Source organism: Neoarius graeffei, chromosome 13 (genome assembly GCF_027579695.1).
Source record: "Neoarius graeffei isolate fNeoGra1 chromosome 13, fNeoGra1.pri, whole genome shotgun sequence".
Taxonomy (NCBI): Eukaryota; Metazoa; Chordata; class Actinopteri; order Siluriformes; family Ariidae; genus Neoarius; species Neoarius graeffei.
In genome coordinates, this window is record NC_083581.1 from 26,101,999 (window position 1) to 26,128,825 (window position 26,827).

At 40.0% G+C, this 26,827-nt stretch overlaps 1 protein-coding gene across 1 annotated transcript; it reads left to right on the forward strand.

Moving 5' to 3' along the window:
* The first annotated feature begins 837 nt into the window (after positions 1-837).
* Positions 838-26,423, forward strand: casp9 (caspase 9, apoptosis-related cysteine peptidase). Its single transcript, XM_060937413.1, has 10 exons — positions 838-1,154; positions 6,781-6,979; positions 7,097-7,174; positions 7,291-7,343; positions 9,392-9,568; positions 9,671-9,760; positions 12,190-12,337; positions 21,817-22,005; positions 23,687-23,796; positions 26,106-26,423. The coding sequence occupies exons 1-10, from the start codon at positions 1,023-1,025 to the stop codon at positions 26,238-26,240; spliced, it is 1,311 nt and encodes a 436-aa protein (XP_060793396.1). The 5' UTR covers positions 838-1,022; the 3' UTR covers positions 26,241-26,423.
* The last annotated feature ends 404 nt before the right edge of the window (positions 26,424-26,827 follow it).

A 26,827-nucleotide genomic window follows, 5' to 3' on the forward strand; every position in this document is an offset into this window, starting at 1 on the left:
AACTGGGTTCTCTTTATCTACTTTTAGGACTTGTGTGAAAATCTGATGATGTTTTAGGTCATATTTATGCAGAAATATAGAAAATTCTAAAGGGTTCACAAATTTCAAGCACCACTGTACAAGAACGTCTTGTGCTTATTCTTAAATCCTCTGGAGATTCCGGAGAGATTGATGACCCTTGAGCACCCTCAACTGTTCAAGGGGCACCATATGTCTGACCCTGTTATTTGATGCTAATTTCCTTACAAATGTGGTTATATGAAGAATAACAACTGCACTGCTGTAATTACAGTATCATAGTTCATAGACAGTAGGCCATCCCAGGCTTTTATATACCTATGTTTTTATTTTATTTTTTTTTATAGCTAGTAGCTTCCTTCACACTTTGAATCCTGTATCTCTGAAAGCAAAAATAATCACAAATCAATTAGTACAACCTGCACTAAGACTGTAAACTGAATATGGGAATGAAAAGATAAAACTTATAAGGTTTTGTGTGTACTGCTAACATCACTGGACTTCACCCAGCTGCCATCTCGTGACCTAAATTCTCGCGAGATTACGGCAAATTGTTGACGATAGTGGGGGAAAAAACCTAAAGTTTTTAAACCATTTGCCTAAGGCAAATTTTAAATCAGATCTAATTTAATATATTCAAGCTATTTGTGTATGCAGTCTACATATATTCTACAAGTAGTCTACTGTTCAAAATTTAGGGAAGTGATATAATTATTATGAACGGAAAGTGCAGATCTGCGCACACAGCCGCACAGTCTGCGTTTCTTCAGCGCAGATTGTGTCGCACAAACGCACCTAAGAGTGACGTCGAGAGTTGAGTTAGATGCGTGATGTAAACACGGAAGTACGAGTGAATAGTGTAGTGGCCGCAACACCTCGTCTATTGATCTACTTACTATCATTAAACTATGAACGATTTCTGCTTTTTCATGCCATACTGTAGCTGTTTTTAGGTTTGGCTACAGTTAAGTGGTCTGAGTGTGACGGTGTAATTTGTTTACAGGATGGATCCCAGGCACAGAGAGATTCTTGAGAAGAAGAGAAGAGATCTCGCGTTGAGTTTAGACCCATCAGATATCTACGATGGACTTTTGTCAAGGGGCATCTTTACTGATGATATGATCGATGAGATAAAGGTACGAGGACGTGTTCAAGTTCAAGCATTATTTGTCACATATAATTACAAGTAATTACAGTTACAACCCCGATTCCAAAAAAGTTGGGACAAAGTACAAATTGTAAATAAAAACGGAATGCAATAATTTACAAATCTCAAAAACTGATATTGTATTCACAATAGAACATAGACAACATATCAAATGTCGAAAGTGAGACATTTTGAAATTTCATGCCAAATATTGGCTCATTTGAAATTTCATGACAGCAACACATCTCAAAAAAGTTGGGACAGGGGCAATAAGAGGCTGGAAAAGTTAAAGGTACAAAAAAGGAACAGCTGGAGGACCAAACTGCAACTCATTAGGTCAATTGGCAATAGGTCATTAACATGACTGGGTATAAAAAGAGCATCTTGGAGTGGCAGCGGCTCTCAGAAGTAAAGATGGGAAGAGGATCACCAATCCCCCTAATTCTGCGCCGACAAATAGTGGAGCAATATCAGAAAGGAGTTCGACAGTGTGAAATTGCAAAGAGTTTGAACATATCATCATCTACAGTGCATAATATCATCAAAAGATTCAGAGAATCTGGAAGAATCTCTATGCGTAAGGGTCAAGGCCGGAAAGCCATACCGGGTGCCCGTGATCTTCGGGCCCTTAGACGGCACTGCATCACATACAGGCATGCTTCTGTATTGGAAATCACAAAATGGGCTCAGGAATATTTCCAGAGAACATTATCTGTGAACACAGTTCACCGTGCCATCCACCGTTGCCAGCTAAAACTCCTATAGTTTAAAGAAGAAGCCGTATCTAAACATGATCCAGAAGCGCAGACGTCTTCTCTGGGCCAAGGCTCATTTAAAATGGACTGTGGCAAAGTGGAAAACTGTTCTGTGGTCAGACAAATCAAAATTTGAAGTTCTTTATGGAAATCAGGGATGCCGTGTCATTCGGACTAAAGAGGAGAAGGACGACCCAAGTTGTTATCAGCGCTCAGTTCAGAAGCCTGCATCTCTGATGGTATGGGGTTGCATTAGTGCGTGTGGCATGGGCAGCTTACACATCTGGAAAGACACCATCAATGCTGAAAGGTATATCCAGGTTCTAGAGCAACATATGCTCCCATCCAGACGACGTCTCTTTCAGGGAAGACCTTGCATTTTCCAACATGACAATGCCAAACCACATACTGCATCAATTACAGCATCATGGCTGCGTAGAAGAAGGGTCCGGGTACTGAACTGGCCAGCCTGCAGTCCAGATCTTTCACCCATAGAAAACATTTGGCGCATCATAAAACGGAAGATACGACAAAAAAGACCTAAGACAGTTGAGTAACTAGAATCCTACATTAGACAAGAATGGGTTAACATTCCTATCCCTAAACTTGAGCAACTTGTCTCCTCAGTCCCCAGACGTTTACAGACTGTTGTAAAGAGAAAAGGGGATGTCTCACAGTGGTAAACATGGCCTTGTCCCAACTTTTTTGAGATGTGTTGTTGTCATGAAATTTAAAATCACCTAATTTTTCTCTTTAAATGATACATTTTCTCAGTTTAAACATTTGATATGTCATCTATGTTCTATTCTGAATAAAATATGGAATTTTGAAACTTCCACATCATTGCATTCCGTTTTTATTTACAATTTGTACTTTGTCCCAACTTTTTTGGAATCGGGGTTGTAAATTCTTATGTACCTTACGTCGTTGAGGGTATAAAAATATATAGATAAGGGTTGTTTTACAATCAGGGTACAAAGTTTGTGTCACAGGGGTCCAAAATTCAAATTGATTCAAACTGGTTCTTGTACCGGTTTTTAAGTGAAGGACAAGATAGGCATGTGTAATAGTTTGTATTATAACTGTGCACCTTACACACAACACGTACACCTCAGGACTGTGCACCTTACACACAACACATACACCTCAGGTCTGTGCACCTTACCTTACCTTGCAATAATTCAAATGTGTAATATTTTATCTTATGTGACTCTCTCGTGCAATAATTTACAATGTGACTGTCTCTGTGCAATACTTTATATGTGCAATACCTCACTCCATAATGTGTAACACAACACATACACCTCAGACTGTGCACCTTACACCCCCCCCCTTTTTTTTTCCTTCCCCCCCGTTCCTCTCTCTCTGTCCCTCTCTACACGCTGTTTGCACTGTTATTGGAGATGCTTTAATCTCATTGTACATGTGTATAGTGACAATATTCTAAGATTAAGTGTAGCTTTAAGCAGGGCTGGGAGAAACAAATGAAGTGATTCTCGGAGAGGACTTTTTTTTTTTTGACAATTCAGAATCCACTACTTCCATAGTGCTTTTAAATATAAGGCTGTAAGCTTTGTGTTAGTTGTTTCTAATATTTATGTCCCAATATCTTGACCACATGGCGGCACGATGGTGTAGTGGTTAGTGCTGTCGCCTCGCAGCAAGAAGGTCCGGGTTCGAGCCCCGTGGCTGGCGAGGGCCTTTCTGTGTGGAGTTTGCATGTTCTCCCCGTGTCCGCGTGGGTTTCCTCCGGGTGCTCCGGTTTCCCCCACAGTCCAAAGACATGCAGGTTAGGTTAACTGGTGACTCTAAATTGACCGTAGGTGTGAATGTGAGTGTGAATGGTTGTCTGTGTCTATGTGTCAGCCCTGTGATAACCTGGCGACTTGTCCAGGGTGTACCCCGCCTTTCGCCCGTAGTCAGCTGGGATAGGCTCCAGCTTGCCTGCGACCCTGTAGAAGGATAAAGCGGCTAGAGATAATGAGATGACATATATTGCCATACATTCACCAAAAATAACGTTATCACCAATTTTGTTTTTGCATGGTAAATAGAGCTATCACAGGGCTACAATAAACAACCAAGTTTATTTAGTCAAGCCTTTTGATATTGAAGATAAGTGTTAAATGTGATTTTTAGCTTGCGTACCCTGATTGTAAAACAACCCATAAAATAAGATAAATTAAAAACAATAGAAATAAAGGAACTCGACGGCGTCGATGGGGATGCCTCCGCCTGGTAGACTACACGCCTTATTAAGTTGTGATTTGGGGATGGACATTTGACCTCACAGTAATCTTGACCTGGTGAAATTACTTGTATTAGCCTTGGAGATATTGTGTTCACAAGGTTTCCGGACAGACATTTGACCTCACAGTGACCTTGACCTTAGACCTTTTGATCTCAAAATCTAATCATTTCATCTTTGTCCCAAAGTGCACAAATGGTGAAAGTTTGGTGAAATTCCTTTCATTAGTCTTTGAGATATGGTGTTCACAAAGTTTGGGGATGGACATTTGACCTCACAGTAATCTTGACTTGTAGCCTTTTAACCTCAAAATCTAATCAGTTCATGTTTGTCCCCAAAGCGCACAAATGGTGAAAGTTTGGTGAAATTCCTTCCATTAGCCTTTGAGATATCGCGTTCACAAGGTTTCGAGATGGACGGACGCACGGACAACCCGAAAACATAATGCCTCCTGCACCTTACGGTGGCGGAGGCATAAAAAAATCTCTAAAACTATATTAATGAGTGGAAACATGGCAGAGATGTGATGATTGTGTGGTTACGATTCCTTAAAGTCCGAAGTGTACATTGTTATCATTATGAAGAGTTCAGCAGTCTGATGGCCTGAGGGAAGAAGCTCCTCCCCGTCCTCTCAGTGTTGGCCTTCAGCTGTCGGTAGCGTCTCCCTGAAGCAGCAGGGAGAACAGTCTATTATTTGGGTGGCTGGGGTCGCTGGCGATCTTCCTGGCTCTGTCCCTGCAGCGGCTGGAATAAATGTCCTGCAGGTTAGGGAGGGTGGTCCTGATGGTCCTCTCAGCAGAGTGAACCACCCTTCTGAGAGCCAGCTGGTCTCTCCTGGTGGTGCTTCCCATCCAGTTAGTGATGCTGCCAATAAGGAAGTATTGTACAGCCTTTGTGTTGGTATTATAATCATAAATAAATAGATGGACAGACAGATAGATAGAAAGGAAGAACTATACAAAAGAGAAAGATACACTGTGTATAAGAGAAAAAACTGAAATAATTACAGTAGTAAAATAACCGTCCAAAAATGATTAAAGACTGGATTGGAAAAGGGGGAAAAAAAACAATAACTGTGAAGAGGAGCTCTATTTAATTCTAATTAAATAATTACTGAGGTTGTTTAGTGTATTACTGTTTACTGCACATTGTGTTATTTTTCTTTTTAAGTAGACAGATTTAATTTCATATTAATATTTTTGAAGCCTTTACAGCCTTCCTTGGCATGCGTCTAAAACTTCAACTTTTTCAAAACACCTCCAATTGGTTAGGGAGAGAGTACGCCACCTGGTGAGTCCAGGCAGGTTTGCTTCCTTGGCCCCCAGCCACAGATGGTGACTTGCGATCTTGCCACCCATCTTTTTGCCCAAAGATGATATTTTATTAATCCCCGACGGGAAATTCAGCTCTGCATTTAAGCCATCCAAAACACTGCTCAAGGGCACTTCAGCTGTGTAGACACATGTTTCCTGCCAGTCAGGGAATTGAACAAGTGACCTTCTGGTCCCAAAACCGCTTCTCTAACCTACTCATTGCAGCAAATTACCAATAGCAATGCATTTTTTTTTTTTAAAGATTTTTTTTGGGGCTTTTTTCACCTTTTATTGGATAGGACAGTGTAGAGACAGGAAATGAGCGGGAGAGAGAGACGGGGAGGGATCGGGAAACGACCCCGGGCCGGAACCGAACCCGGGTCCCCGGATCCACGGCACGGCGCCCCATCCACCTGAGCCACAACGCCCCCATAGCAATGCATTTTCATAGTGGAATGCAAAGCAGACAGTAAATGAACAGTGTAAGCACCATTGCTGCATTGTTGCAACAGAAACAGGCAGTAGGTTCAGTTTTTTAGCCCCTTATTAATAAGAAAACAGTGAGCATCCCTAATAAGAAAAAAATGAACATTTAATCTTAGGTTGGAGCAGTTAGGAGTAGGAGCGGTCCATCTTCAAGAGTATCTATCAACAATGCAATAGTGCAATGAAGTGTATACTCTGGAGAAGCTTCACTGTGTGCACTTTTTCACAGATCGAGAAGTCCACCACTCAGTCACAGAACCTTGGATATATACGTAACCTTCCATTTAAAAAAAAAAAAAATAAACCTCCCTGAGCGTTCTTAACCGGTCTACAAAGTCGAGCTCAGAAGTATGTACACAATTTTAGCGTGCAGTTTTGAATTAAAAAAAAAAGTTTTTTAAAAATAATTTATTAATTTATTCCCGGCGGCACGGTGGTGTAGTGGTTAGCGCTGTCGCCTCACAGCAAGAAGGTCCTGGGTTCGAGCCCAGCGGCCGGCGAGGGCCTTTCTGTGCGGAGTTTGCATGTTCTCCCCGTGTCCGCGTGGGTTTCCTCCGGGTGCTCCGGTTTCCCCCACAGTCCAAAGACATGCAGGTTAGGTTAACTGGTGACTCTAAATTGACCGTAGGTGTGAATGTGAATGGTTGTCTGTGTCTATGTGTCGGCCCTGTAATGACCTGGCGACTTGTCCAGGGTGTACCCCGCCTTTCGCCCGTAGTCAGCTGGGATAGGCTCCAGCTTGCCTGCGACCCTGTAGAAGGATAAAGCGGCTAGAGATAATGAGATGAGATGAGATAATTTATTCCCCCCCAGAGTTCTGGACCCAGACGTGCTCAAGTCAGCCAGCTGCTGAGGGACCTAGCGAGACGAGGAAGTCAGGCTTTCCCAGCTTTCCTGGAGTGCCTTCGAGAAACTGGGCAGCACACACTAGCTGAACTGCTCGAGAGTGGAGATTCTGCTTCTGTACCTGTTCCTCTCCCTGTGCGGCCGAATGTTATCCCTCTCCCTGTCTGTAAGTGTGTTTCACAGAAAGATAATTCTCCACAGTGTAAAATATTACAGCACGTCCACATTATTCACGTTCACACCAAGTGTCTTCTCTAGTGAGTCTTATCTCGCCATTCAACAGGGAATCCTGAAGATTTTAAAAAGCCTGAAAATGGTGATGCTCCTAAGAAGCTGAAACCAAGAACACTGCCTATCGCACGTAAGTAAACACAAGAGGTTCCCTGCACGTCTCATCCTAGTCGGTCGTCTTGTTGAAGATGATAAATGGAAGCCTTGGTGTTCTTGGAGTGAGCAGAATATCTGCTGTCTCTACAGCTACTGAGGATGAAAATGAAATAACACCTCGGCCCAGGAGTGATAGCATACAGGTAATAGCATAACTGTGAAAAACTGCTTATCTGTCCATCTATCAATCTGTCTCTTTCTACTCCCCAATTCTGTCTCTCCTTATCTCTGTCTGTCTACCCCTTTTTATCTCTCTCTCTTCCACTTTATCTCTATCAATCTGTCTCTTTCTTCCCATGTCTCTCCTTATCTGTCTGTCTATCTGCCCTTCTCTCTCTCCCAATATCTGTCTGTCTATCCCTCTTTACCTCTCTCTATCAATCTGTCTGTCTCATTGTTTATATGTCTCACACTCTCTCACTGTCTGTCTTGTCTTTTTTTTTTTTATTTACAACCCCGATTCCAAAAAAGGTGGGACAAAGTACAAATTGTAAATAAAAACGGAATGCAATGATGTGGAAGTTTCAAAATTCCATATTTTATTCAGAATAGAACATAGATGACATATCAAATGTTTAAACTGAGAAAATGTATCATTTAAAGAGAAAAATTAGGAGATTTTAAATTTCATGACAACAACACATCTCAAAAAAGTTGGGACAAGGCCATGTTTCCCACTGTGAGACATCCCCTTTTCTCTTTACAACAGTCTGTAAACGTCTGGGGACTGAGGAGACAAGTTGCTCAAGTTTAGGGATAGGAATGTTAACCCATTCTTGTCTAATGTAGGATTCTAGTTGCTCAACTGTCTTAGGTCTTTTTTTGTCGTATCTTCCGTTTTATGATGCGCCAAATGTTTTCTATGGGTGAAAGATCTGGACTGCAGGCTGGCCAGTTCAGTACCCGGACCCTTCTTCTACACAGCCATGATGCTGTAATTGATGCAGTATGTGGTTTGGCATTGTCATGTTGGAAAATGCAAGGTCTTCCCTGAAAGAGACGTCGTGTGGATGGGAGCATATGTTGCTCTAGAACCTGGATATACCTTTCAGCATTGATGGTGTCTTTCCAGATGTGTAAGCTGCCCATGCCACACGCACTAATGCAACCCCATACCATCAGAGATGCAGGCTTCTGAACTGAGCGCTGATAACAACTTGGGTCGTCCTTCTCCTCTTTAGTCCGAATGACACGGCGTCCCTGATTTCCATAAAGAACTTCACATTTTGATTCGTCTGACCACAGAACAGTTTTCCACTTTGCCACAGTCCATTTTAAATGAGCCTTGGCCCAGAGAAGACGTCTGCGCTTTTGGATCATGTTTAGATACGGCTTCTTCTTTGAACTATAGAGTTTTAGCTGGCAACGGCGGATGGCACGGTGAATTGTGTTCACAGATAATGTTCTCTGGAAATCTTCCTGAGCCCATTTTGTGATTTCCAATACAGAAGCATGCCTGTATGTGATGCAGTGCCGTCTAAGGGGCCGAAGATCACGGGCACCCAGTATGGTTTTCCGGCCTTGACCCTTACGCACAGAGATTCTTCCAGATTCTCTGAATCTTTTGATGATATTATGCACTGTAGATGATGATATGTTCAAACTCTTTGCAATTTTACACTGTCGAACCCCTTTCTGATATTGCTCCACTATTTGTTGGCGCAGAATTAGGGGGATTGGTGATCCTCTTCCCATCTTTACTTCTGAGAGCCGCTGCCACTCCAAGATGCTCTTTTTATACCCAGTCATGTTAATGACCTATTGCCAATTGACCTAATGAGTTGCAATTTGGTCCTCCAGCTGTTCCTTTTTTGTACCTTTAACTTTTCCAGCCTCTTATTGCCCCTGTCCCAACTTTTTTGAGATGTGTTGCTGTCATGAAATTTCAAATGAGCCAATATTTGGCATGGAATTTGAAAATGTCTCACTTTCGACATTTGATATGTTGTCTATGTTCTATTGTGAATACAATATCAGTTTTTGAGATTTGTAAATTATTGCATTCCGTTTTTATTTACAATTTGTACTTTGTCCCAACTTTTTTGGAATCGGGGTTGTATATGCATTTCTATTTATCTCGATCTATCTTTATCTTTCTCTAATCCTCTTCTTCTCTTTGGCCATCTCTCTCTCTCTCTCTCTCTCTCTCTCTCTGTGTGTTTCATATTCTTCTTTCTTTATGTGCATTCAGTACTATAAGATGGACGCCAGTCCCTGTGGAGTGTGTTTGATCATCAACAACGTGGAATTTGACGTTGCCTCAGACTTAAAGAATCGCATGGGGTCTGACATCGACAGCGAAAAGCTGGAAAGACGATTCAGATCTCTCAACTTTCATGTCATTGTGAAGAGGAACTTAAAATGTAAAGTAAGTGCTTGTGTGTTAGTCTCTAGAACCAAAACTCTCTGATGTCGTGTTTTATTTCTATAATATTACAGAGAACAACAAGCCTCTGTTTCTTATTACTAGCACATTCGACGTGAGCTGTCCATGCTAGCTAAAATGGATCATTCTGGGTATGACTGCTGTGTTGTAGCCATCCTGTCACATGGTACTGAGGTAAAGATGCTAAATATTATGTTTGCAAAATTATTTAAATATCTATCTATCTGCGCACACACACACAAGTTGTAATTGCATGTGTGAAACCCCAAATTTTCAAATTATTAATGAAATAAATTTTACTGCTCTTTCTTGCCCCCTAGTGGAATAACAGATATTAGCTCTTTTTTCTTGAAGCTTTCAATTCAATTACTGTCTATTAAATATTTTCAAGAAAAAAAATTATTTGGTGTGCTGAATTAAATCCTACAGCAGTTTTCACCTTTTCCCCCCCAGACCAACGTCCATTTACATCACAGATTATATTATATTTGGTCATTTATGGACTGTTTTGCATCTGGTCCACGGAATGATTGACTCTACAATTCACTTGAGAACAGTACATTAGGTTTCAAGTTCTGGTGTCAAATCTGGTGTGTAACATAACGTGAAAACAACAATCTGCTTCCAGGAAACTGAAAAATGGCTTCGTTGCTGCTGTAAAAAAACAGAACTAGTTTTTTTTTTCCCCTATATAGCAAGCAGTGAGGCTTCACCCAAAACAATCAGTATCGATTAAAAAAAAATCACTAGTTAAATAAATACAATAATTACTTAAACATTCATGAGATTTCCAACCCCGATTCCAAAAAAGTTGGGACAAAGTACAAATTGTAAATAAAAATGGAATGTAATAATTTACAAATCTCAAAAACTGATATTGGATTCGCAATAGAACATAGACAACATATCAAATGTCGAAAGTGAGACATTTTGAAATTTCATGCCAAATATTGGCTCATTTGAAATTTCATGACAGCAACACATCTCAAAAAAGTTGGGACAGGGGCAATAAGAGGCTGGAAAAGTTAAAGGTACAAAAAAGGAACAGCTGGAGGACCAAACTGCAACTCATTAGGTCAATTGGCAATAGGTCATTAACATGACTGGGTATAAAAAGAGCATCTTGGAGTGGCAGCGGCTCTCAGAAGTAAAGATGGGAAGAGGATCACCAATCCCCCTAATTCTGCACCGACAAATAGTGGAGCAATATCAGAAAGGAGTTCGACAGTGTAAAATTGCAAAGAGTTTGAACATATCATCATCTACAGTGCATAATATCATCAAAAGATTCAGAGAATCTGGAAGAATCTCTGTGCGTAAGGGTCAAGGCCGGAAAACCATACTGGGTGCCCGTGATCTTCGGGCCCTTAGACGGCACTGCATGACATACAGGCATGCTTCTGTATTGGAAATCACAAAATGGGCTCAGGAATATTTCCAGAGAACATTATCTGTGAACACAATTCACCATGCCATCCGCCGTTGCCAGCTAAAACTCTGTAGTTCAAAGAAGAAGCCGTATCTAAACATGATCCAGAAGCGCAGACGTCTTCTCTGGGCCAAGGCTCATTTAAAATGGACTGTGGCAAAGTGGAAAACTGTTCTGTGGTCAGACGAATCAAAATTTGAAGTTCTTTATGGAAATCAGGGACGCCGTGTCATTCGGACTAAAAAGGAGAAGGACGTCCCAAGTTGTTATCAGTGCTCAGTTCAGAAGCCTGCATCTCTGATGGTACGGGGTTGCATTAGTGCGTGTGGCATGGGCAGCTTACACATCTGGAAAGACACCATCAATGCTGAAAGGTATATCCAGGTTCTAGAGCAACATATGCTCCCATCCAGACAACGTCTCTTTCAGGGAAGACCTTGCATTTTCCAACATGACAATGCCAAACCACATACTGCATCAATTACAGCATCATGGCTGCGTAGAAGAAGGGTCCGGGTACTGAACTGGCCAGCCTGCAGTCCAGATCTTTCACCCATAGAAAACATTTGGCGCATCATAAAACGGAAGATACGACAAAAAAGACCTAAGACAGTTGAGCAACTAGAATCCTACATTAGACAAGAATGGGTTAACATTCCTATCCCTAAACTTGAGCAACTTGTCTCCTCAGTCCCCAGACGTTTACAGACTGTTGTAAAGAGAAAAGGGGATGTCTCACAGTGGTAAACATGGCCTTGTCCCAACTTTTTTGAGATGTGTTGTTGTCATGAAATTTAAAATCACCTAATTTTTCTCTTTAAATGATACATTTTCTCAGTTTAAACATTTGATATGTCATCTATGTTCCATTCTGAATAAAATATGGAATTTTGAAACTTCCACATCATTGCATTCCGTTTTTATTTACAATTTGTACTTTGTCCCAACTTTTTTGGAATCGGGGTTGTAATAAAGGGATGTACTTTTTATCTCGCACAATTTATACTTTGGCTCAAAAGGGGGGAAAAAGTCTGTAATGTTGATGCCCTCGAACAAGCCCAGAATTGATCCTGGTTCAAGTTCAGGTATTTGAGCCAAGCGTGCTAACCTTATTATTGCATCATTATCTTTCATTTTTTAATTGTTTTTAAGACGTTTGTGTTTCCATGTCCAGGCCAGTCACAATCGCTTCCCTGGAGCAGTCCATGGTGTGGATGGACCTTCTGTCCCTGTACAGATCATCACTAACTACCTCAATGGGCAAAATTGTCCCTCTCTGCAGGGCAAGCCCAAACTCTTCTTCATCCAGGCTTGTGGAGGAGGTGAGCACATACATCCTGCTTCCAACTTTTGCAGTATTTCTTTTGCCAGACAGATCCATGGTTATGAAACAAGCTTTCCTCCCCAAGGGAAAACCGAAACCACTGATTTTTAGCAAATCAAGAGCACCATCATGACATGAATCTCTTCTAAATTTCTGTTTTGTGTATCGCTTTTACAACCAATAAACATTGCTTTATTAAAGCCAAACAAAACCCAAAAAGTAAACTCCTTTATACTGACATAATATCCATGCAAGACATGTTCAATTCTTCACTTGTTCATATTTCTACCTGTATACTGTGTTTTTTTCTTTTAAAATAAAATGTCCCTGAGCCCTGACATCTTGCTCTCTCTGAGGTTCAAATCTCACGCTCTGAGGACAAATCATGATGCCACGTACAAGCTACATGACTTGCCGAGGCTAGTGGATCTCATGGACACGTCGCATCTAAATTGTTGTCAACAACCCTGAAGATGCCAAGTGTCCAGTGTGGGTGTAAAAATAAGCCCGATCGTTTATCATTTTATGTGACATGCTTTTCTCAGTGAATAAAACCAATCCTTTTAGATAGCAAGAGTCGCATTGCTATGGCAACGGGGTTGTCTACTAGTATCTGTGGTCAGTACTGCGCATGCGTTATCTAGCCAAGTGAGATAAAAGTGAAGTCTGTTGATTTTGCCTGTTTTGTTGCTAGTAAAAATTCACACGGTTACAGAAAATTTCTGATTAGATTTTTAGAATTAGAAGCCTTTATTTGTCACATATACAGTACAGCACAGTGAAATTCTTTCTCTGTATGCAACCATCTGCTGCAGTGAAAACAGAGAGAGAGAGAGAGAGAGTGCACAGTGGCACCTGGTGATTTGATTTTTATTTTTTTTTTAGAATTGGAAGCCTTTATTTGAAGGCTCTGTGTTGTGAAGGTAAACAGCGTTCTAGGGTGCTGTTAACATCGTGGCTAGACATCCCGTTTTGGTGCAAATGGTTACATCCAGGTAAGCCTATTTGTAGCAATATCATAATTTTTAAAATGGATAAACTGTTGGGGGTGGCATAGTGGTTAGCACTGTCGCCTCACAGCAAGAAGGTCCGGGTTCGAGCCCCGTGGCCGGCGAGGGCCTTTCTCTGCAGAGTTTGCATGTTCCCCCCGTGTCTGCGTGGGTTTCCTCCGGGTGCTCCGGTTTCCCCCACAGTCCAAAGACATGCAGGTTAGGTTAACTGGTGACTAAATTGAGCGTAGGTGTGAGTGTGAGTGTGAATGGTTGTCTGTGTCTATGTGTCAGCCCTGTGATGACCTGGCGACTTGTCCAGAGTGTACCCCGCCTTTTGCCCGTAGTCAGCTGGGATAGGCTCCAGCTTGCCTGCAGCCCTGTAGAACAGGATAAAGCGGCTAGAGATGATGGATGGATGAATAAATTGTTGTTGTAAAGTTTTATTTTGAATTTAAACATGCAGAGGGCACATCAGGCCACTTGCCGTGATTGGCAAATAGCATTTATTTTTGGGTTTTGTTTGACTTAAGTTGCACAGTTAATATTACACAACGCTCAGGTAGACGTTGCGATGGCTGTAATCACATTACCAGGTTGTGGTAAGTTACACAGTTTCACAAGCTCAAATAGAGGTCAGCTATGGCAGTGACAATATTCAGTGGAAGAATGGGAAAATGTTTTGAATTATTTGATATTTGGGGAACCAATTTAAACAAAATCAGAAAAAAAAACGTCCTTATGAAACTGAGTAGTGTTTGAAACTAGGCATATCATGATTCAACCAATTCATGATTTGATTCGATTCAGGAGATCAGGTTCATAACTCAATTTTCCCATGTTATTTTTGGGAAGAAAATAAATGAAGAAAATTTTATTACCAAAAAATGCAACATTTTTAATTCTTTATCAACTTAAATATTCCTTTTGTTAAATTAAAAAAAAAACCCTTTTGTTTCATTTTCTTAATAACCAACAGCAGTTATTTACCCACATTTGTAAAGGTTGGAGTAAAATATAATCAGTAGGGTGCATCAGTTGCCCCCTAAAAATGAAAAGTTCCTCCGATCATGATGCATTTTTGTTTTTATGTTCCTTCTGGTAAGAAAACACACTGGGTGAAATATTTTGACAAAAGTCAAAAGTTTAATGGTGGCACCAGGAGCTCAAAGTTATGGAAAAAGCTGCTATTTTATGACAAAATTTCGATCACTTTTCATGAAACATTACGGCACCTTATAGAGTATACCAAATATCTTCGATACACATTTTTAGTGCATATTCTAAATATATTATCAAGCACAGTTTGAGTTTTAGCTGTTCATTGAATCATTGTTCAACTACTTTTAAACAATCCAAATGTATTATGAATCACATTAATGCTTCTCAATCCCTTGCAAAGGTTCTTAACATGATCTCTGGCTCACAAGAAATCAATAAATGGAGTCCAACATTGTGATTCAAACCTTACGCGAAAACATAAAATAAGCACCAAAAACCAGACATTTAGTAGAATTTAGCTAGAAGTCATTTACCACATTAGCAATGTATAGAGAGTATTTCTGATTAGTTTAAAGCTTGGGTGGCCAACCCGCGGCTCGCGAGCCGCATGCGGCTCTTTGCCCGGTGTCATGCGGCTCTTACGTTCATATCGGTGTTTGTGTTTTTTTTTATGTGTGTGCGCGCTTTGCTTGAGTTCAGTATGGTATTTTCGTCAAATGCATCTTCGCTTTGCTTGGGTATATTACGGTATTTTCAGGTCATGTCAAATGCGCATGTGCGTGAGATAATCGCTAAGTTTTTGGGCAAGGTGTATCTTGTGTCAAGTAGCCTCTCAAAATGGCAATGAAAAAATGCACAGCAAAACAAAAATAGGACATTTTTAACAGAGTGGGAGAGTTTATACTTTTTTGTTGAACGTAATGGCAAGCCATTCTGCCTTATATGTCAGTTGTCATTAGCTCATTTCAAAGCTTCCCGCCTCCCTGAATAAGCAAGGAGCCAGATATGCAACACTAATTGAAAACCTGCACGAAAGCTTTGTAACCCGGTTCCGTGGTATACAACTGAAAAGGCCACAGGTTACGTTCCTCGTCGACCCATTCAATGCGGAGATGGACTGTTTGAAAGCCCTGCTTGTCACAGATGAGGCTGCGGCTGAGTTGGAGATGATCGATCTTCGTGAGGAAGACCAACTGAAACCTGTTTTGAGGGAAGGCACCATTGAGTTTTGGAAAAGTGTGCCATTAGAAAAATACCCGAATGTGAAACGGGCTGCGCTTAAGATACTGTCAATGTTTGGGTCAACATACGTCTGCGAGTCTGTGTTCTCTACCATGAAACACGTGAAGTCAAAGCATCGTTCTGTTCTGACTGAAACCCATGTGAAAGAACTGCTTCGAGTGGCAACGACGGAATACAAGCCAGATTTGAAGAGGATTGTTCAAGGCAAGGAATGTCAGAAGTCCCACTAAGCAACATGCATAGTAAGTGCACACAATATTGATTGCTGTAAATGACTGGCCTGTGGTATTAGTACTAACTGAAGGAGTAAATTTCTCTCATGTTGGTGTGTGACATTTACTATTAATCTGGCTGAACAGAGATGCGTGAGCGTGTGTGTCTGTGAGAGAGAGAGCGAGGGGGGGATGTTCATGTGCGGTCATGTGTATGGTGTGGCTTTTTTTTGGTAATGCCATGAGTCCCACTAAGCAGCATGCATAGTAAGTGCACACAATGTTCATTGTTAAAAATGACTGGCCTCAGCCTGTGGTCTTAGTACTGTAGGAGTAAATATGTTGGTGTGTGACATTTACTATTAATCTGGCTGAGCAGAGGTGTGTGTGTGTGTGTGTGTGTGTGTGTGTGTGTGTGAGAGAGAGAGAGAGAGAGAGAGAGGAAGGGATGGGTAATGTTCGTGTGCCCATGTGTATGATGTGGCTCTTTGCGGTAATACAGTAAAAAATGTGGCTCTTGGTCTCCAACTGGTTGGCCACCCCTGGTTTAAAGTGATCTTCATTGAAAAGAACAGTGCTTTTCTTTCAAAAATAAGGACATTTCAAAGTGACCCCAAACTTTTGAACGGTAGTGTACGTGCAGGAGATGTCCTGGGGACAGGTGCATCCAAATTAAAGACAGATATGGATCACTTGCTGTTATGAATGTGAAACCTCTAGAGCGACCGATCTGATCTGAGCCAAAAATGGTAATTGTGCGCCAAAAAAAAAAGCATGTGAAGGAAGTTGAAGGTACTTGTTGATTAAATTAAGTTCTGCAAAAAGTACTAAATTAATTCGGGGGGGGGAATAAAGTATATGCAGTCATATAAAGTGTATATGTTGTATGGTATGTACAAAATGCAGACTTCCAGTTTTAATACGAGGGCATTTATATCCAAAGTAATTGGACAAACTCACATAATTATAAATTGTCATTTTCAATTCTTGCTTGCAAATCCTTCATAGTCAGTGACTGCCTGAAGTCTGGAACTCATAGACATTGCCAGATGCTGATTTTCTTCTGTGGCGAGGTTCTGCCAGGCCTTTACTGCAGCTGTTTTCTGTTTCTACTTGTTCTTCTTCTTGCCTTCAGCAAGTGAAATGCATGCTGAATTAGATTCAGGTTGGGTAATTGACTTCGCCAGTCCACAACATTTCTGCTTTTTGTTTTAAAACATCTTGGGTTGCTTTCAAAGGATGCTTTGGTTCCTTCTCTGTCTGCAGTGTGAAGTAGGGTGCATCAGTTGCCCCCCAAAAATGAAAAGTTCCTCCGATCATGATGCGTTTTTGTTTTTATGTTCCTTTTGGTAAGAAAACACACTGGGTGAAATATTTTGACAAAGTTCAAAAGTTTAATGGTGGCACCAGGAGCCCAAAGTTATGGAAAAAGCTGCTATTTTATGACTTTTTTTTTTTATGACAATTTCGATCACTTTTCTTGAAACATTATGGCACCTTATAGAGTATACCAAATATCTTAGATCCACATTTTTAGTGCATATTCTAAATATATTATCAAGCACAGTTTGAGTTTTAGCTGTTCATTGAATCATTGTTCAACTACTTTTAAACAATACAAATGTATTATGAATCACATTAACGCTTCTCAATCCCTTGCAAAGGTTCTTAACATGATCTCTGGCTCACAAGAAATCCATAAATGGAGTCCAACATTGTGATTCAAACCTTACGCGAAAACATAAAATAAGCGTTTTTTGGCAAAAAATGAACCTCATGGTGCCACCATTAGACTTTTGAATATGGTCAAAAAATTTTACAGGATGTCTTTATTGGTGAAAAGGAACACCCAAACAAAAACGCATCAGGTTTTATGAAAATGAGGGCAACTGATGGACCCTAGTGTGAAGTGCCATCCAGTGAGTTCTGAAGCATTTGGCTGAATCTGAGCAGATAATATAGCCATATACACTTCACAATTGATCCTGCTGCTTTAGTCAGCAGTCACATCATCAGTAACCAATGGGAGGTCCATTGGCAGCCGTATCCGCCCACACCATATACTGACTCTTCTCTTTCCAGCTTGGACGAGTTGACCTTTGTCTCATCTGTCCATAGGATGTTGTTCTAGATCTGTATCAGTGGCGGCTGGTAGTCTTTCAAACGGGAGGCTGGTCGGTTACGATCTTTCCAGATTTAAAAAGAAAAAACACGTCAATTTTGCCCATACTCTTGCCTCTGATCTGGCTGATTGTTGGCAGGGTCACAAACTGTGAAATAACAGGTTCTTTTGGCCCATTAGCCTACTGTCCAATATACATGATGGTGGTGTTGGGGGGGTATATTTTAACATTTTATATTTTAAAATTGTGGCATGTTGTTTAAAAATTGATCATTATTGAAAGCAGCTCTTTGTCAGGAACCTCAGCAGTAACAGCAGAGTGTTCTGGAATAGGCACAAGCACTGACCTTGGGGAGCCAAACATAGAGCTGGGTGCCACACATTTCATTCAATGACACTTTCCCTATATTTTATTTATTTTGACCGAGAAATGATTTATTGACAATTTTGATAACCCTTCACTTTTAATCCAGGTCTGTAGTGTGAAATGTTCTCGGCTGTGTTTTTGTTTAAAAATGTTTTCCAAATTGTAGCTGTGTTTAATTCATATCCAGAGAAATATATATTCCAATATAATATACTCAGCATAAACATTTTAAATAGATTCTATATTTTTGGTCCATCCATGACGTATTACTAAAGTAGCCTATTTACTGTTGTTGATGTGGGTCACTTGCTGTTAGCCAGTTCACTTTCTCGTACCAGGAGAGCTGAAAGGAACGAGTATTATTCCCTACCTTTTTCACCAAGTCAATTTGAGGCGTTGGTCTACCCTGCTCTTTAATTTTAATTTTTTCCTCGGAAGGAAGACTGGCAAATGGCTTCGCCAAAATTAAATCGGCAATGCTTGGCATCCGTGCGCAGCTTTCTTGCTAGCTGACTAGCCCCCTCAAGTTCAGTCACTCAAATAAACGAAATTTCTGGAACTAAGATAGCAAACTTGACACTATATTTACACTTTCTTTACAGTGAAAATATATACAAACTAAAAAAGCTGGTAGAAACCGTATGTAATGAATGAAATCGAAATGTAAGCTGATCTCTTACAATACACCACAGCACTCGCGAATCCGCATGGGACTGAACTGAAATTCACCGCTGCCTGTCTATATTTGAAACGAGCTGTCAATCAAAGAAAATATCCGGCCGCTTTCACCAATCACCAGTCTCCTCACGGAAAGCTTTGCCATGTCCCTCCCACTGTGAGGCTGGGAGTCCGTGGGCGGGCGTTTTCGCAGTATTTGTCCAATAATCGTCTTGCATTTTGATATTGAAAAGCGCATAGCTCCCAAATGCCATTGAAGTCCACTGAGGCTGGGCTGCATCGCGCTGTCGAAGGGGAAAAACTCACGCACACATTAGGCGAACTGGGGAAAGTTATAACGGAATGATTTCGCACTGTAGTTGGGTTGAGCACATATATTTCTATGATTCTGGATCTGAAATAGCAATGTTATAAGGTCGGCTATAACATAAGCCTAGCGCAATTCATCCTACACGATGTTCGTCATTTTTAGAGGAGGCTGAGCCTCCCTCGTTGTCTTGGAGCAATCGCCCGTGATCTGTATGCACTTTTTTTTTTTTAAATGTTTTTTTGGCAAACTCTAATCAGGTCTTCCTGTTTTTGAGACTCACCAGTGGTTTACATCTTGTAGTGAACCCCTGTATTTAATCAGGTGAAGTTTTCTTTTGATTGTTGACTTTGACACAGATACACCCACTTTCTGGAGGCTTTTCTTGATCTGGCCAACTGTTGTGAAGGGATTCTCCTGTCACAACTGTTTTCTGTGGTCCTTCAGATCTTTTAGTGTTCTGGAGCTCACCAGTCCCTTCTTTCCTTTTAAGAGTGTACCACTTTGTTGATTTGGCCAGACTTAATGTTTTTTGCTGTCTGTTAGATGGGGTTGTTTTTGATTTTTCAGCCTAATGATAGCAGTGATAGCTCCTTGGACTTCATATTGAGAGTTACAGTTGTGGTCAGAAGTTTACATACAGTGACATTCATATCCAAGATGACATTCATGTCATGGCAATATTTGGGCTTTCAGTAATTTCTTTGAACTGTTTTTTTTTTTTTTCTTCCTGTGGCAGAATGTACAACATACATCTTTAATTTAAAAAAAAAAAACCTTAGAATTTGGTGCACAACTTTTAATTTTCTTTGTTTTTTTTTTTAAATCAACACAGGGTCAATATGATACTTACAAGGTCAAAAATATACATGCAGCACACCTAATATTTGGGTAAAATGTCTCTAAGCAAGATTCACCTTGACCAAACATTTTTGTTTACCATGAACACACTTCTGGCAGAATTCTGGTTGGGTATTTCACAACTCTTTATGGCAGAATTGACAGAGTTCAATTAATTTTTTTATTTTGTTTGCATGGACTCGACTTATAAGCATGGTCCATATATTTTCAACAGGGTTGAAGTCAGGACTTGTTTTAAGCTTAATGTTCGCCTGCTTTATCCTCCACAACCAGCTCTGATGCATGTTTGAGTTCATTGTCCCGTTGTAAGTCCCAAGTCATGTTCAAGTTTCTGATAGTTTATGCTGAAGTATTCTGAGGTAGTCCTCCTTCTTCATTATTCCATCCACTTTGTGCAATGAACCAGTTCCACTGGCAGCAAAACAGCCCCAGAGCATGATGATCCTACCACCAGCAGCAGTTGGTACAGTGTCCCTCTGTACATGGTGGTCATTGTGGCCAAACAACTCAGTCTTTCTCATCTGACCATACAGCTATCCTCCAGAAGGCTTTTTCTTTGTCTATGTGGTCAGCTTCAAACTTTAAGCCTGAAGGGGTCAATTTTGGAGCAGGAGGTTATTTCTTGGATAGCAGCCTCTTAGTCCATGGTGATCTGAACTGTAGACAGTGATCTGTCAGCTTCCAGTTCATGGCAGGGCTATGCCATGGTGGTTCCCAGGTTGTTCCTGACCATCCAAACCAATTTCCTTTCAGCTGAGGGTGACAGTTTGGCTTTTCTTGAAGCAAAGTGACTACACCTCCCAGTAACTTGCATACAATTGTTTGAACTGATCTTGGAATTTGCAGTTGTTTAGAAATGGCTCCAAGAGACATTGCGGAGTTGTGTATATCTGTAATCCTCTTTCTCAGATCTGCACTGAGCTCCTTGGACTTTCCCATTTTCCTGCGTTTTGGTCAATCCAATGAGTGCTGTAAACAACCTTTTTATGAAGGCACAGGGAAGCTACCAGCTGTAGTCAATCATGACCACTAACAGGAAGTTAAGAGACATTTTGCAAGTTTCAGCACCTCTGAATTAATAATCTAAGTGAACATATGTACATTTTTGACCCTGTATGTATAATTTTAACCATGCGTTGATTTCAGAAAACCCAAAGAAAATGAAAACTTGTGCACCAAATTCTAGTGGGTTTTTTTTTTAATTAAAGATGTATGCTGTACAATCATTTTGCCAAAAAAAAGAACAGTTCAAATAAATTACTGAAAGCCCAAATATTGCCATGACATTCATATCCAAGATGACATTCTTGTCACTGTATGTAAACTTCTGACCACAACTGTAACTCAGCGCCACACTTGGAATCAAGTCTAGACATTTTATTTGATTGGAAGTGAAATAATGAGGGAATAACGCACACCTGGACATGGAACAGCTGAGCGGCAAACTGTCAAATTACTTTTGGACCACATGTGCTGCAATTCCTACACCGTTAACCTGATTTTAGATGTATATCGCCTCAAATTAAAGCTGGTAGTCAGCTAAAAGTTTGTGAACATCCAAATATTTATGTACCTGTCTGTATATATTGCTCCTGCTTTCGACTGAAGAGTCTACAGGATTCTCTGGTTCACACTGATCCATTGATTAGTTTCAGGTTTCTTTGCGTTTTCATGTGTGTGTGTGTGTGTGTGGGCAGATGAGAAAGACATGGGCTTTGAGGTCTCTCCAGATGAGATACAGCACTCAGCAGTAAGGCTTGATGAGCAATCGGATGCCATCCCCACATCCTCCAGCAGTGACTCACTGAGCTGTTCTGATGAGCCAGATGCTCGGGCCACCCTCCCCACGCCCAGCGACATCCTAGTGTCCTACTCAACCTTTCCGGGTGTGTGTTTTGTCTTTTTATGCCTTATGAGATACTGCTAAAGTGTTTTTGTTTGTTTGTTTGTTTTCCTCCCCCCCCATTATTTGTTAAAACATGAGGCAAGAAAATATTTACAGGTACAGGAAGCACAACAAGAAGCCAAAAGCTATTTTGTTTTTTATGAAATGAAGTTGATATTTGTTATTTTACTTCCTTGTCACATGAATTCCACCTTTTACCTGAATACACACCTGTTGTTATCAAGAGGATCCTGAATCTTGTAAAGGGGTTTTGTGTCTGTTTTATAGTGTCCAGTAGGGATGGGAATCTTCATAATCAAAGCGATACGATACGCATCTCGATACACTGCCAACGATTCGATACATTCAAGATTAATGAAATTGCCAGTGCTAAGATGCGATACGATTCTTCCGCATGCTGCGATACGGTGCGATACAGTACGATTTAATTCTAATACAATGCGGTCCAGTGCGATACGATGCGATTCGATACGATGCAATGCAGAAGAAAAGTGCACCATGGAATACAGAGTAGTTCAAGTTATGGCACTTGAAGCATTAAAGCTGTGCCTTTTATTTTGAAACACAGGAAGTACAACATAAAGTGCTTACAGGTCTCTCTGGAACGGCAGAGTTTACATATGGCCGTTGTCTTGTCCAGCTCTCCCCCTCGCTTGTAGAACCCGAAATCTTTCCATACGTTAGACTTGAAACCCACCACCGAATGAACAATGTCTGTTTTGTCTTCCTCCATGTTAACCGCTATCTGGCTGACTTTCCGCCTCTATCCTATTCGAAAGCTAGGTTGGACCCGCCTATTCGCGCGAGACTTGAGCCGAGACTTGAGTAGGAGAGAGATAGAGAGATGAAACCCAGAAATACCAGACCCTTTTCTAAACTGTTATGTTATAATTTATTCATTATATGTATTAAATTAAGATATTAATCGGTTTATATCGATGCAGACGGTTTAGATACGATGCATCTCGAGTTTATGTGCGTTTTTTTCCGATGCGACGTTTGCAAATCGATGCAACTGCATCTTAACAGGTCGTATCGATTTTCCGATGTGCATCGGTGAATCTTCCCAAGCCTAGTGTCCAGTATATCTATCCAGTACAATATTTAAGTTATTCCACGAAATCGAGCCGTACATGAGCTTATAGCCAATGAGGCGCATAGCACCGAGTTGGCTATAAGCCATGTACGCCAAGATTGAGTGGAATAACTTTTATTCTTTCCACATTCACTGGATTTTGAGAAACGGAGCATTTTTATTTTTTGCAAATTCAGTAAATAAAAATTTCATACAAAACGTCAGACAAAATAATTTCCGCTTAGAATTTAAACAAACTGGCAAAATGACAGTAGCAATTTGTGAAAAATGCTATAATAATAATAATAATAATAATAATAATAATAATAATTCTTGAAAAATAAGAGGCTTTTATTCCATATTTGTCTTTTTTTGGGGTTTTGTTTTTGACTAGAGTTTTTTTATTTTGTCCTCAGCTGGTTCAGCAAAACGGTCCACCATTTTGTTTTTCTCTACTCATGGTATATGAGCTGATAGTCTAGTAGTAGAGTAGCCAATCGGAGTGCGCAATTGCTCATATCCAGTGAATGTGGGTAGAATAATTGTTGATATTCCTGAACAGTTACTGAATGAATGCTGTCCTCAGGATATGTGTCATGGAGGGACGCAAAGAAAGGCTCGTGGTATGTGGAGATTCTGGATGACGTACTGGAGAAGAATGCTGCCACTGATGACTTGGCCACTATGTTAATAATGGTACAGTATACAGTATTTTGGTTCGTGTGTGTGCGCGCAACACTTTACACATTTCAAATATTTCAAATATCTGCTGGTGTTTTGGAACAAGTACAAAATCCCAATACAATAACTCTGATTGACAATCAACCACAATTTTAAGTCTGTTTTTACTGTAGCTCAGTCTATATCCAGTAGGCTGCAGTGATGTATTAATAGTAGGCATGTAACAATTCACCCAGTTCACGATTTGATTCACTTCACGATATTGGGATCATGATTCAAATTTCCCACAATCATTTTGAAAATAAAATTAAATGAAGAAATTTTTATTTCTTAAAAAAATGCATTTATTTTTCTATTCTTCGTCAACTTAAATGATTATTTTGTTAAATAAAAAAAGGTTTCATTTTCTTAATAACCAACAGTAATTATTGACCCATATTTGTAAAAGTCGGTGTAAAATATATCCTATTAACTAAAATATTCCTTTTATTAAATAAAAATAAAAGTTCCTAAATTATCCTTTTCTTAATAAACCTTTATGAACATTTGTTCTTCCTCAATTTGCTTCTCTTTTCTTTATCTTTCAGCAGACTGTAAAAAAAAAAAAAAGAGAGCTCTGATATCTTGTTAAATCTATTTGTACAATCTTTTTTTTTTTTTTTTCAAAAATATAGTGGGAAAATTGAACCGTGAATCATGACATGCCTAATGCCTTGGTGCACGTAGACCGGCCGTACATGCTCCTACGGCCGGTCTACGTGCAAAAAATGCAAGAAACGCACAGAGGGTGCATGTGTGACGTGCTGATTTTCGAGCCGTAGACCGGCTGCAGAGGTTCTTTGTCATGTCAAACAAACTCTACGGGCGCTTACGTTTTGTTCAGGTTGCAAGACAAACTTACGGCGAACGTGCGTCTTTCTCCACGAACAAAAAAAAACGCAGCAATTTGGGAAACGACAAAAATCGCACGGCCAAAAAATCATACGTCCGGTTGTGACCTAGGCTTAATGGAGATTACAAAAATGATGCGTAAGGTGGCAGTTTCAGAAAGGGTTTACTGACTATAGTACATGGTGCATGATGTGGTGGTGGGGAAAAAAAAAAGGCAGGACAATTTGCAATACACAAGAAAGTCACAAGAAATATGGAAACGTGACAACCTTTTTTTTTTTAACCTAGAAAACAAAATGTCTGTTTAATGGAAATGAGCTACTGGCATTTAAAAAAAAACACTTTCTCATTCTATCACTTGTGTTATATGCAAGTCTGTGAAAACGTAGCTGATAGCACAAGAAAATATGTAAAATATTGTACATTATTATATATTAAAAAAACCACAAGGTAATTACGATTCAGGGATATATATCAACAGACTCCTGAGTAGGGTGCATCAGTTGCCCCCTAAAAATAAAAAGTTCCTCCGATCATGATGCATTTTTGTTTTTATGTTCCTTTTGGTAAGAAAACACACTGGGTGAAATATTTTGACAAAATTCAAAAGTTTAATGGTGGCACCAGGAGCTCAAAGTTATGGAAAAAGCTGCGATTTTATGACTTTTATGACAAAATTTTGATCACTTTTCATGAAACATTATGGCACCTTATAGAGTATACCAAATATCTTAGATACACATTTTTAGTGCATATTCTAAATATATTATCAAGCACAGTTTGAGTTTTAGCTGTTCATTGAATCATTGTTCAACTACTTTTAAACAATACAAATGTATTATGAATCACATTAATGCTTCTCAATCCCTTGCAAAGGTTCTTAACATGGTCTCTGGCTCACAAGAAATCAATAAATGGAGTCCAACATTGTGATTCGAACCTTACGCGAAAACATAAAATAAGCGTTTTTTGGCAAAAAATGAAGCTCATGGTGCCACCATTAGACTTTTGAATATGGTCAAAAAATTTTACAGGATGTCTTTATTGGTGAAAAGGAACACCCAAACAAAAACGCATCAGATTTTATGAAAGTGAGGGCAACTGATGCAACTCCTGAGTCATAGTTGTGGTTATAAAGCAGCACGTGATTTGGGTCACAGGACGGTCTTCCCGGAAGTTGTCTGCATTTGGGTAAATCCCAAATGCCTTGCAGTTTGAACACACAGTATAGTGACCTACTTGAGGCAGAGAACCCATTATTTGATTGTCTGCATGGTACGGCTACTGTATATAGGAAGTAAGAAGATAAAGACGAAAGTTCTGAATATTAAATAGAGAATTGAATAACGATTGAATACTTGAGTATACGGATGATTCAGGCCAGTCCTAGCTTCATATGATGTCTTCTGGCGCTGTTTCTTCTCTTTGCATAGGTGAACAATGAGGTTTCTCAAATATCTGCCAAAGGCTTGTACAAACAGATGCCTGGATCTTTCAACTTTCTCCGGAGGCTGTTCCGCTTTCAGGTCCCGAAGACAGGAGTCATTAATGGTGTGCTTAAAACTTAAAATGGGTATAAATCTTGAGTATCAAGATTGAAAGGGCGAATATTGATTTCATTTAAGAGAATGAAATCATCATTTAAAAAAAACCTTGAGTACTGCATTTCAAAGTGAATTTTGATAAATTTTTGTAAAAAGTGCTGATAATTGTTCAAAGATTCAAATAAACACTTGGATTACAAAAACAAATATGAATTGTGAATGTGTGTTGCTTTTTTGTTCGTGGGTTGTGAAAGGGCGGTCTTATATAAAAATTTTTTTCTTTCTTTTTTCTCCTTCATCTCCACACATCACCAGTTCCCCGTCAGCACAAAAAGCTCACATGACTTTAATGTTTTATCTTTGGTATCCAAAGGGCCCCTCCCCCCAAAAAAAGGGAACAGTACAAGTAATAAAACAAGCAAGCCAGCACTCTACGCTTTGTTGAGGTGTTTGCAAAATGTACTGTAGGTCTGGTTTGATTAGATCAACAGTACCGTGTATTCTCAGGAACACGATCTGAAATAGGGGTACAGTAGGACTCCGTTTCTGTCCTCCAAGATACAATCTACGCTAATTTACCCACTAGGGCTCATTATTGGACCTCAAGGTAA